This window comes from Erpetoichthys calabaricus, chromosome 1, assembly GCF_900747795.2.
Source record: "Erpetoichthys calabaricus chromosome 1, fErpCal1.3, whole genome shotgun sequence".
Classification (NCBI taxonomy): Eukaryota; Metazoa; Chordata; class Cladistia; order Polypteriformes; family Polypteridae; genus Erpetoichthys; species Erpetoichthys calabaricus.
Window position 1 is genome coordinate 314,582,769 of NC_041394.2, and position 12,058 is coordinate 314,594,826.

Consider the following 12,058-nt stretch of genomic DNA (forward strand, 5'->3'; position numbering starts at 1 on the left):
TAAATCAGTGCAGTACTATATTAATTACTGCCATTGGTGAATGGTACCCAGGTCATGCCACCATGTATGTCCCACAGGGAGCACAACTGGACTGAAGTGGAATCGGTCAAGGCCCTGAACTTGATGCATGCTGACAGAGTCCCCCATGTTGACAGTGGGTGCTGTAGTTTCCCTGTGAGATACGTCTTGGCCTTTTGGCCTATCTGGAGCCCACCTGTTTATATCTGCAGAAGCACCTGGTGCCCCTAGGGGGGTTCTAACTAATGGACCCAGGGCTATGTGGAATCCCAAAAGGAGTAGACAGAAGTAATTACAGTTTATTATAGATATATGTATGTGCTGATGAAGCAAAACCTTAATGCCACGTGCCTAATATACCGTTTACTTCTCCATGTGCCAGCAAAACAGCCCTGACCTGCTAAGGCACAGACTGTTAAGATCACAGAAAGTGTCCTGTTATATCTTTCACCAGGATGTTAGCCAAAGATTCTCAGACTCCCGTAAATTGCAAGGGGGAGCCACCGCAGATCAGACTTGTTTTTCCAAAATATTCCACAGTTCCTTGATTAAATTGAGATCTGGGAAATTTGGAGGTCAGGGCAATACACTGAATTCTTCGTCATATTCCTCACACCATTGCTGAACAATTTGTGCAGTGCGTCAGGGTACATAATTCTGCTAATAGGTGCAACTTCCATTGGTGAATACTGTTGGTATGAAGGAATGTACCTGATCTGCAACAATGGTTGGGTAGGTGGTACTGTTAAATTAACATCCACATGAATGTGGGTACCCAGGGTTTCCCTGCAAGACAGTCATGCCACTGGCTAGTTGTCTTCTTCCCATAGTGCATTCTGTTGCCCCAGGTAAATGCCATACATTGTCTACACAATGCAACCGTGGGTGGGTCCATGTGGCAAGGCAACCTTCTACTCTTCCGAGACCCAGTTCTGATGCATGTGTTCCTATTGTAGATGCTTTCAACAGTGAAAAGGATTTGGCTTTGGCAATCTGAACAGCCTGGCCTACAGTACGCAGTCCAGACATGCAGCAGGGGCACATGCACCGTGTTTTGTGACAAATTACTCCCCTAACCATCATTAAAATGATCTGTGATTTGTGCCACAGTAGCCCTTCTGTTGGCACTTTTTGATTTTCCCTCCTTAGACTATTCTCAGTAGGTACTCATAGTGGCCGACCTAATGTCAGCTGACCATCTAATATGTCCCTGACCATGACAGGCACAGTTGTTCCAAGATAGTTGATATCTATATAGATTGGAACATGTGTCAGATTAAGTAAAAAAGGCAGTTTAGTGTAGTAGAGACTTAGCTTGCAGAGTTCTCTGCATTTTCCTGTTTTTTATCACTTTCCCATCATTGATTTCTCGCATAAGATACAAGGATATTCTAAACTGATAAATTCTATCTAACCATGTAACATAATTTTTAACTCAGTATGCCATTACTCAGTTGTGATTTGCTTATTGCATTTATGGCTTTGTTTGCTTCAAATTTTGGACTCTCTTCATGTTTGTGGTTTTGATCTAGCTGGCCTGTCAGATAAAGCAGCACATAGGAACAAATATCATATTCTTAATGTCAGGAATTCCCTGGAATAAGAGGAAACCCGTGTTAATGAGCGTTTGGGTAGGGGGTTTGGTATTGGATATTTCCCCAAACCCCAAAGCGTACCACTGGGCAGGTGTGCTACAAACCCAGATGACTTGGCTAACCTTTCCAGTAGCCCAGCATGTTGGGTGAAGTAAGTGAATCAAACATTGTGCTTCAAGTCCATCCTGTTGAAATCTCAAGCCCTTCATTGCACCGCCATCTTAGTTTATGCGTTCAGCATCTGGTGAAGGGTGAACAGACTGTGGGATCCTGCCCACAATGGCACCTTCATACCCCCACTGTCTATAACTCAGCCTTCCATATGTGAAACAGCACTGTGTTATATCCATCAGGTTCTGAGCTGGAATTTTCCACCCTTGGAGATATTAGTTGATGGACGTTTCACTCTGTAAGGTGACACAATGGAGCCCCCTTTTTTTTTCCACATCTCTCCTCAAAGTTTCTGGAATTCCTTTGTTCTCACTTCTTCATTCATCCACTTCTTAATGTTTATGAATTCACTGCTTGTTATACTCTTTTATTGGAGTCGCATTTAGTCCTCCTCCATTCAGTTAGAAGGACCTCACCTCATCTGTACTTTACTTATGCAAGTAATTACGTTCTATTATCAGTTATTTTGGAATATCACTCAGTTACAAAAATATGTAACAAACTGTTTGATAAAGTGTCTAGAATATGTACAAATACTCGCATTTTCAAACTTGCTAACCAGGTTTAAGAACACACCTGAATACTTATGTCATGCAGACATTTTCTTACTTGTTTATTTTTGCCCATGATGTATACAGTATAGACTGGCAGTGGTACTGGGACTGGCTACCCTGGTGTCCCATTTCCACTGAGCACAATTTATTGCATTTTTTTTTTTTTTTTTTTTTACATTTCTTTAAAACAAGACAAAGCCAACACTGAAAAAAATACACAAGACTGAAATTTCTTTCACTTTTATCTCCTCCAGACGAAGCACCCAAAGATGCTGGAGATTCATCTGCTAGTTCGTCTTTCACAGACACAGGCACAAAGTGACGGAGACGGCAGAGATGAGCACTAATCCAAGTGTCCTGTCGGTGCACTAACTGGAAGGATGACTGGACATTGGGACTGCGGGTGGGACACAACACTGTTACTGCCATTTCAGCATTTGGAGCCTCTGGTGCTTCACAGAGCAGACATCAACGTTTCTGGTATTTGCCAGTAGAGGGCACCGTCCACGTGTCCAACTCATTTGTGTACCTGCTGCCAGCCTGTCCCTGCCAGTGACTTCAGCGAGCGAAACGGTTGAGGAAACGTGCTGTTATTTTGCTAATTTGTTCAGCGTTGCTCCATGTGTTTTCTATTCCTGCATTATGGCACCATGTTATACAGGAATTTTCTGTTTCTAAAATGTCCATGTTCATAGTGTTTAATTTACAACTTTGATTATATTAACATTTTTTTAAGAATATTGCACACCTTTAGCTATCCTAATTTCTTTGTGTTCTAACCATTTTCTTTTCTTTGAAGCCGTATGTTTTGTTAATAACAATTGTGGACATGTAGATGATTTTTGGACTCGATATTGGAAGGTAGCCTGGCTGATGGACAGCATCCATCTGCATAGGTTAGAAAATACAAACATTTGTTAGGAGTGTTTAGCTTTTTACCCTAAAAATGTGGCATTACAGGTGGTTGAAAATACTGTGCCCATTTTATGTGGCTTGGTTTTCATTATCTACAAATACGTTATTGTGGCTTAAATAAATGGAACGGCTCCATCAGCAGTCTTTGGTGAACAAGTGCAGCCATGCCAGAGAGGACAAGTGACATCAGACTGACAAAGCTGAGCCAGGAGGACAAATAAAGGTAAAATATCTCCAGCAGTATCTCAATGTGTTATTTGCAATACAATTTTTTCTGACATTTTAATCGTTGAATTGGGTACAAAAGACTTTATATTTGTATTGATATCTACATTTGATTTTGTTTTGTAGTACTCATTTCTTTTTCTTTTTTTTTTAACACGTTGATTACTTTTAAGAATCCCTACTTACTAAAATGGAAATATTTGTGCGCCTTTGTATGAGGGAGGTTAGAAAGTACAGTGCACTGTAATCTGTGATCAGTTGGTTTTGTTTAGGTATTTGGACAGGCTGGCGTACCCCGGACGTTATGACCGCAAAAGATGGCAAGCTGCACACTTGTTTAATTCTGTTCACATTATACACTCAGTCCCCATGGTGGCACAGAAGGTGTACAGTGTCGACTCAAGAGTTATACAAATATATACTTTGTAAAATAGCAATGTAATAAACTTACTGAAGGTACAAAACAGCAACTGCACCCGTGTATTCTATTCTGTTTTTGCAAGGGTAACAATGTGAGGTACAAGAACAGGGGGCAAAAAAAAAAAAATTTGTACTTTTATAAATCTGATTCTAAATAAGAAACCTGCATTCAGCGGTAGCCCCCTATTTCTGGTGGCGGCCACTTGTTTTTGGCATTTTTATGAAAGTGTTTTGTTTTTGTTTTTTTATATTATTGCACCTTGTGTTTTGACAAGGCATACATCCATATTCAAAGTCTGCTCTCTTCATGTAGTGAGTGTTTAAGAATCCGTTGCATTTCTTTGGAATAGCCCCATCTTGGGCTCTTATGTTGCCCATGTCTCGTACAGTTACGGCTGAATACAAAAGTTCTAATTGCATAGTGTTAATATTTATTAGTTAACCCAAAGGTGAACTGCTGTCAGTTTTTATTTGCATTCTTCTCATTATGTCTCCCAAACCGTATTCTCCAAATTAGGATGAATATTTCAGACCAAATTTAAACACTGCAAGTTCATTGTGAGATGTGAACTGTATACTGTAAAACACAATGATAATTAATTTACAGTGTCATAACAATTAATGCTCTCCCTTTTATTTATTTCAGTAAACCTAAAATATGCCTGTCAGAGTCGAGAGGGTGGTCTCTAGTGAGTATTATGTTTTGACTGCACACCTCTAGCAGATATGAGTGCAAAGAAAAAGTTACCCAGAATTACTGCATGAGGCGGCTACTTTAATTCAAGAAGCCCTGCAGTCCACACCTCGAAATGTGACACGTGACGGCCAGAGGGTTATCTCCACTTTGCCAACAATTCACCATTTAAAACCCAGTCCTTCACTATAGCCCACCTTCTCAACTTTGACTTGTGAAAATGGCAGATGTCATTTCATATCGTATTTTGTGTTTGCGAAATAAATGAAAAAATGAGCTACAGCAAACCTTTCATGACACATTGAATTATTTACATTGTTGAATTTCAAAACGCATTTATTTATTAAATTTTGCCCAAGCTATTCCTTGAAGATGCCCCTTTAGTCAGTAAACACATGTACCTTTATGAAAATTGTCCATTTTGCATTACTGTGGTGCTATCACTGCTCTGTAACAGCTGCTATAGTTTAAACTAAGAAGCCTAGGACCCCCCCCTTTTCTTTTCAGCTAGCCCCTCATGGACAATGCCTGCTTTTTACACTCGCTGCCTCAGGTACGTACACAGCCTTAAATGCCCCACCACTCGGACTCTAGGAAAACGCTGGAGTGTTCAGAATATAACCCAGCGCCACGTAGGACCATGCCTGGAGTCCACCTCTAACTATACGGGCATAGAATTTTATTTTCTTTACAGTAATTGTATCTTGTCAATTGAGTCATGACAAGCATTTTCCAAACAAAACATTCATCCTTTCATATTCTGTAATTGGATCTGTTAAGCCGTGGCTGGCACATCTAAACAAATTGTGAACTTGTATGGTAGCTTTGAGATTTAAATTACTTTTTATAAGTCCCGTAATTTTTACTGTTTCATTTTCACACTTAGTGCAAACAGTAAGGGAAAATATCATGCTTTATTCCATATTTCAGAACAGGACATAATTAAACAGATAAAAAAGGTGAAATGGTCTAATTCTGTTTTTGTTGCTGCCACCAGCAATCTTCAGCCTTCATCTGTGGGTATAAATTACAGAAATCGGATTCCTGCCCCAAACTGGACGCCATCACAGATCCTGAAATCAGAAGCAGATTCAAGTTCAGTCACTCTTGAGGTTCTCATCCCACATATCACTAAGCTTACAGCCTCAAACTCCAATACTGCACACCATTTGAAAAGCATTTCTGACTCTCACTAATTTCTTAATTCTGTGCCTTCCTAAATTTTGGGTGTTCAGTTTACTCATTTACTTGTGTCCACTCCCACTCATCCATTAACTTAAATTCCATCCCCAGAAAGGCCAGAAACTGAGCAGCCAGCAGTGCCCATACCATTTCCTACTACGAGCCTGTAAATGTGCATCAGGGTCAAAGAAAAGCCACGACCACCATATTGTGTGGCTTCAGCTCCTGTGCTATGCCTCAGTTTGTGTACAGAAGAGCTACGCGACTCATCCTGACTGAAGGCCAACACCTCACACGTGCCAGCTTCACTTTTCATGAATTTCAGAGGTTTTAGAGAATGAGACACAAAGTAAACATGAACACAGACGTTTTGGCTTAAGCTCAGAATAAAATATGCAAATAAAAAAACAGGTTTCCAATGTATAGCAGGACCAATTGTAAAACGTAAAACACAAAATATACATTCACTTGTAAATACACAATATTCAGCCTCAATTCACATCTTTTAATTAAATAGTCACTCCTTGAACTGTGCACGGTTTTGTTCTTGGAGGCTGTAAAGTAATAAAATATCAAAGATTCTGAATATAGAAACACAACACACCCAATATGTGGAAACTGCAGGTTAAAAGCATTTGCACAACTTCACTTTTTATGATGCAGTCATGTCTGCCAAATGTATTATGAGAGATTCACATAACAATAATCAGCTGTGCTCAAGTTTGCCCCTATTGAGACATTACTGTATTTAGATAACTGACAGATACAAGATAATAAATATCAGGACTGGACTTATTGCCAGAGATTGAAAGTTTACAGTGAGGTTTACTACTCCTTACTGTAACAAAGTTCGATTTGCATACTACATACTACAATTAACGTACCGCAAAATATACATCAAATGTCTTTTTATTTGTAAGCTCAATGACACATGGAATCCATCGACATTGTAAGAAAATTACTCAACCATCACTTATTCGTGTATCAATTTATAATCTATGATTTACCATATAGTTATTTTAAATTCATATAAAAAATAATTAGCTTTATGTCCCTAATTATAGCCCCAGTTCCAAAAAAGTGGAGACAGTATGGAAAATGCTTAAAAAACAAAGGACTGATTTGTACATTCTGTCCAACCAGTGCCTCATTGAAAACATTACATTATCATACTGGAAAAGACAGTGCCTTGATGGCAGCATATGTTACTCCAACATTTGTACATACTTTTCTGCATTAATGGTGCCCTCGCAGATGTACAAGTTAGCCGTGCCCTGGCCACCGACACCCCATTATGACAGGTGCTGGCTTTCGGACTGGACACTGATAACAGCTTGGACTATTTGAAACTTTGACTCGTCAGACTACAAAACACAATGCCACTGTGATAGTTTCCACGTCCGATGAGGTAAGTCGACAGCACTTTTGGACAGTGTTGACGTATGGCTTCTGCTTAGCACTGTAGAACCTTTATTAGCACGTGTGGATGCAGCGATGAATGCTGTTGATTGACAAAGTATTCCCAAGCCCACATCATTATAGACACGTAATGATGGTCTTTAGGACCGTGACATACAACGGATCAAACATAATGCACATTAAGAAGTGGTTTTTTGCCCTGCCCTTTACACACCAAGTTTTGAACAGATTCCTCCACTTTTTTCATTACACTGCGCACTGTAGTGGGTGGAATGACCAACATCTTACGGGTTTGTTGTTCTTAGAGTTCAGGATCATTGAGCAAATTGGCGAGCTTCAACCCATCCTTGCTCTTCAAAGACTAGGCTTTTTTGGAGACCCCTTATATACTAGAGCATAATTGTTTTAACTTGTCACATCACTGTTAGTCCTAAACTACAGTACTACTGTCCCAAATTCTCTGGAATGTGCTGGCAGGCATCAATTTCAGAATAAACAAAAATCTTAAAAAAAAACAATGTAGTTGATTTGGTTAAACGTGAAATTCCATCTCCTTATTTGAATACAAGTCAAAGTAAAATTTACAAATCTCTCCTTTTTGGCTTTATTAACATTTTCCATACTGTCCCAACTTTTTTGGAATTGGGGTTGTATACACAAACATAAATGAATCACGATTGAAATATAAGCAGACAAGTTACTGTAAAAGGACTGCCTATGGCATGCTCTGAGTGTGCCATTATGCTGCACATCCTCTGTCCGACACACTGAGGACATTCAACCAACGAATCAAGTGTGTCAAGAAATGCGACTGGGCCTGCACCATACCAACGACAACACGCCTGCATAATGCTTCATTGCGAGTGCTCCTTTTATCTTTTAGCAAGGCAGAGGTTTTACTTTCTTTTTAGTTATTCTGGTGTGTAGATGAGGAAGGTGGTTGTTGTTATAATACTTGAGGCTCTGAAAAGCCTAAACTCTCCCCTTAGCGCCTTATTTTTCCTATGTACTGTAGGCACTCTGCGATAGTCAAGGTGCTATTAAGACATTCCTGTACTCATACCTGTCCCCGCTCTGTACTCCCATAGGAATGCAGTAGTTTAATTCCAGTCTTGCAATATTTCCCAGTCTCAGTACTATGCCAGCTCCATAAGACCAGCGGATGCATTCAGCCAACTTCTGAAGATGGGCATGTGGCCCTTCACCTAATTATAAAAATAATAAAAAAAAAAGTTTTGTATTTCAAGTTACCATTTATAGTTTTAGACTCCATTATTTCTTTTCATGAGTTATGTAACAAGTGTCATTACACAAAAGTCTACCAAGAACAAAGGATTATACTTCAAACAATCTATATATAAATATTACATGGCCATTTTTTAGATCTAGTCGCTCACTTTCAGTCCATATTTGTTGTCTGTTCCACAATATGTCTCAAAATACAATTGCATCCAAAACAATGTGTATTAATTAGCTCTATAAACGGGTGGACAACTTGTATAAGAGCTATTGGCATAAATCTGTAAAACCAAATAGCTAACCCTGAAGTCCTAAATGAAGTGTCTGCCTCAGACAACCAATGATGTGATTCTGCATCAAAAAAAAAAAAATGATTAATAAATTCTGCACACTTTTCCTAGAATGAAAATCGCCACTGTTTTGGTAGAGGAAGGTAAAGAGAACTCAGGCACATGCAAGCTCTCTCAGCAGTGAAGTGGCAACTGCTGAATGACATGAGGCTCCCCAGCTAGTGATGCTGATTAGGCTTTCAAAAGGTAGGCCCTGGGGTTTAAAAACGGCCTCCTCTGGCCAAGGCAGGTTGTAAGACTTCAACTTGGCTGGAAAGAGAGGACTTGTCTCAGTTGATGGGAGTCAGCAATTCCTATGCTGGTTGTGTGAAAGATCATGGCTAAAGTTTGATAGCCTTTAAAGTTATATGGACTGTAACACCTAATTACTGACAAGAGAGGCCTTTTGGCCATACTGTCTTCCCATTCATACAAATAGTAAGCGGAGTTAATCTAAGTTTGCAGTGCACCATCTATTGGCATCTATTTTGTAATGCATGTAGTAATGAAATGCTTTACATTTTTCATTTCAACAGATGGCACATCACAAACATTAACACTGCTTTTACAAATCTCATAACAAATGGTATATAACAGAAACATAGCAACCGGTCAGACACACAGATACAGACACTTGGCCTTTTATTAATGTGGATTATTTGGTACTCAGTTTGAGAAGGTGATGATCACTGTCCTGAGGTTTGGGGGTGTAGTTTCATCACTTGTTTTCAGAATGAAATACAGTAATCCCTCGCTATATCGCGCTTCGCCTTTCGCGGCTTCACTCCATCACGGATTTTATATGTAAGCATATTTAAATATATATCGCAGATTTTTTGCTAGTTCGCCGATTTCTGCGGACAATGGGTCTTTTAATTTCTGGTACATGCTTCCTCAGTTGGTTTGCCCAGTTGATTTCATACAAGGGATGCTATTGGCAGATGGCTGAGAAGCTACCCAACTTATTTTTCTCTCTCTCTCTTGCGCTGACTTTCTCTGATCCTGACGTAGGGGGATTGAGCAGGGGGGCTGTTCGCACACCTAGACGATACGGATGCTCGTCTAAAAATGCTGAAAGATTATCTTCACGTTGCTACCTTCTGTGCAGCTGCTTCCTGAAGCGACATGCTGCACGGTGCTTCGCATACTTAAAAGCTCGAAGGGCACGTATTGATTTTTGCTTGTTTGTTTTTCTCTCTCTCTTTCTCTGCTCCTGACGGAGGGGGTGTGAGCTGCCGCCTTCAACAGCTTTGTGCCGCGGTGCTTCGCATACTTAAAAGCCAAACAGCCCTATTGATTTGTTTGCTAGAGATTGTTTTCTCTATCTATGTGACATTCTGTGCTCCTGACACGCACTCCTTTGAAGAGGAAGATATGTTTGCATTCTTTTAATTGTGAGACAGAACTGTCATCTCTGTCTTGTCATGGAGCACAGTTTAAACTTTTGAAAAAGAGACAAATGTTTGTTTGCAGTGTTTGAATAACGTTCCTGTCTCTCTACAACCTCCTGTGTTTCTGTGCAAATCTGTGACCCAAGCATGACAATATAAAAGTAACCATATAAACATATGGTTTCTATTTCGCGGATTTTCTTATTTCGCGGGTGGCTCTGGAACGCAACCCCCGCGATGGAGGAGGGATTACTGTACACCTGTATTTCAGTAACCGTGTATAAAAAAAAAAAAAAAAAAAAAAGTTATATTGATTGGGTGAGTAAACTGTAAGTGCAATTGTTTCTATTTCACTTTGTTAAAGCACAGGTTGATTTTGCTTTGTTTCCATTCAGTTCTGCCTACCACAGTGATGCAATGTTTGGTATACCAGTTTAAAAGCAGGGACAAGTCAGTCCCTTTCTTTATTGTGCTTTTTCTGTGTTCGAGTATTAGAACTCCCCAATTTAACATCCCCATATTTAGTGTTCTTCCACATTTAACATTTTTGTATGCTTTTGTAGACATAAAAGAAAACCATGTCTGAAAATGCCAAAGTCTTTTAAGACTATAGTCACTAAAAGTGTACAAATAGCAGTATGGTATTTTAATTGCTTTCATTTTTGGTAATTATTTTCTTTAACTTACAAACACATATGGTACATACATAATTTATTTTGTACTAGCAGCAGTATCTGGTGTTTCCGGGGTAAGTAAGCCTGTCTTCAGTCTATTCTGGTGTTTCATTTGCTATTAGCCACCAAAAGCCACCAAGTCTCACTGAAGTAAAAAGGAAAAAAGAATAAAATAAAGGTACCCCTCCCCACCAAGGGTAAAAATTTTGGGATCCAATGTAGTCTTAGTGTCTCTTCACGACAACTGCAGCTCTGCCCGAGAAATGTTCTATGGCAATGGGCCTCGGTTAGTGTGCCAAGGGTATCGGATTTATCAGATGTACTATGTAAGTAACCGCATTCTTTTCTACACACAATACAGGTTGAATGTCCCTAATCCAAAATGTCTGGGACTGTAAGTATTGCAAATATTGGTATACACATAATGAGATATCATGGGAACACTCATGATCAAGTATGGAAATGCAGCATAACCAGCTAAATGAGGACTCACATGTATAATTCATATCATCAAACCATTGTTATAATGTGCATTGACGTGACAAATATACTAAACCACAAAAATGATGGATGTGATGTACAGACTCTAATATAGTTCCCTTTTAAGAGGACAGACACTACGTACTACCTAAGAATACCCCACTTGCTAAAGCTTCATTATCGGCAAATAACAAGAAATAAACACCACGTGTTGGCTAATTTGTTTGTTTTTTTTTTTCTTTTTCTAAAGCGTTATCAAATTTCAATTACATCTATCACAGCATTTTTGAGATTTTGGAGTATTTAGTTTTTCTAGTGGTTGGTTTTACCTCCACATATTGATATATCAAAATGTCCTTTCCTACCGGATTCCTACTAACTTAGATATGCCATCCTGCCAACGTTTTGTTGATGAGTGAGAGAATGACTCGGTCAACTTTATATTTCATTATTTTATTATCATGAAGTAAGATGGAATGAAAAAACGTAATGGCTTTTGATCTTAAGTACATATTTATTATTCACGTTTAGATAACGAAATCTTAAGAAAAATGAGAGGATTGGGACTAGCTTAATATATTTAATATAACAGACCTACCATAATTCAGATTGCACAGATTTCCCGCATTGAGAAAAAAGTGTGTCCTGAAAAGGTCTCCAAATCCACCTCGTCCTGGCCGGAAAGGAAGCGGAGTATACAGGTGCACACCACCAGCCCAATAAGCTTCACCACCAAGATAATCTCCTGTAAA

General features: G+C 39.2%; 2 protein-coding genes across 2 annotated transcripts in view; one reads left to right on the plus strand and one right to left on the minus strand.

The window, feature by feature from the left end:
• washc4 (WASH complex subunit 4) overlaps window positions 1-3,944 on the plus strand; it is a 122,184-nt gene extending 118,240 nt beyond the window's left edge. Inside the window, exon 33 of the mRNA XM_028817659.2 lies at window positions 2,593-3,944. Coding sequence (XP_028673492.1) covers window positions 2,593-2,660 — 68 coding nt within the window. The 3' untranslated portion in view covers window positions 2,661-3,944. The remainder of the gene's footprint in view (window positions 1-2,592) is intronic.
• Window positions 3,945-5,487: 1,543 nt separating this feature from the next.
• samm50l (sorting and assembly machinery component 50 homolog, like) overlaps window positions 5,488-12,058 on the minus strand; it is a 34,832-nt gene continuing 28,261 nt past the window's right edge. The window contains exons 13-15 of the mRNA XM_028817670.2: window positions 11,905-12,051; window positions 8,257-8,398; window positions 5,488-5,665 (exon numbers count right to left, since the gene is read on the minus strand). Of these exons, the coding sequence (XP_028673503.1) occupies window positions 5,620-5,665; window positions 8,257-8,398; window positions 11,905-12,051 (335 nt within the window). The 3' untranslated portion in view covers window positions 5,488-5,619. The remainder of the gene's footprint in view (window positions 5,666-8,256; window positions 8,399-11,904; window positions 12,052-12,058) is intronic.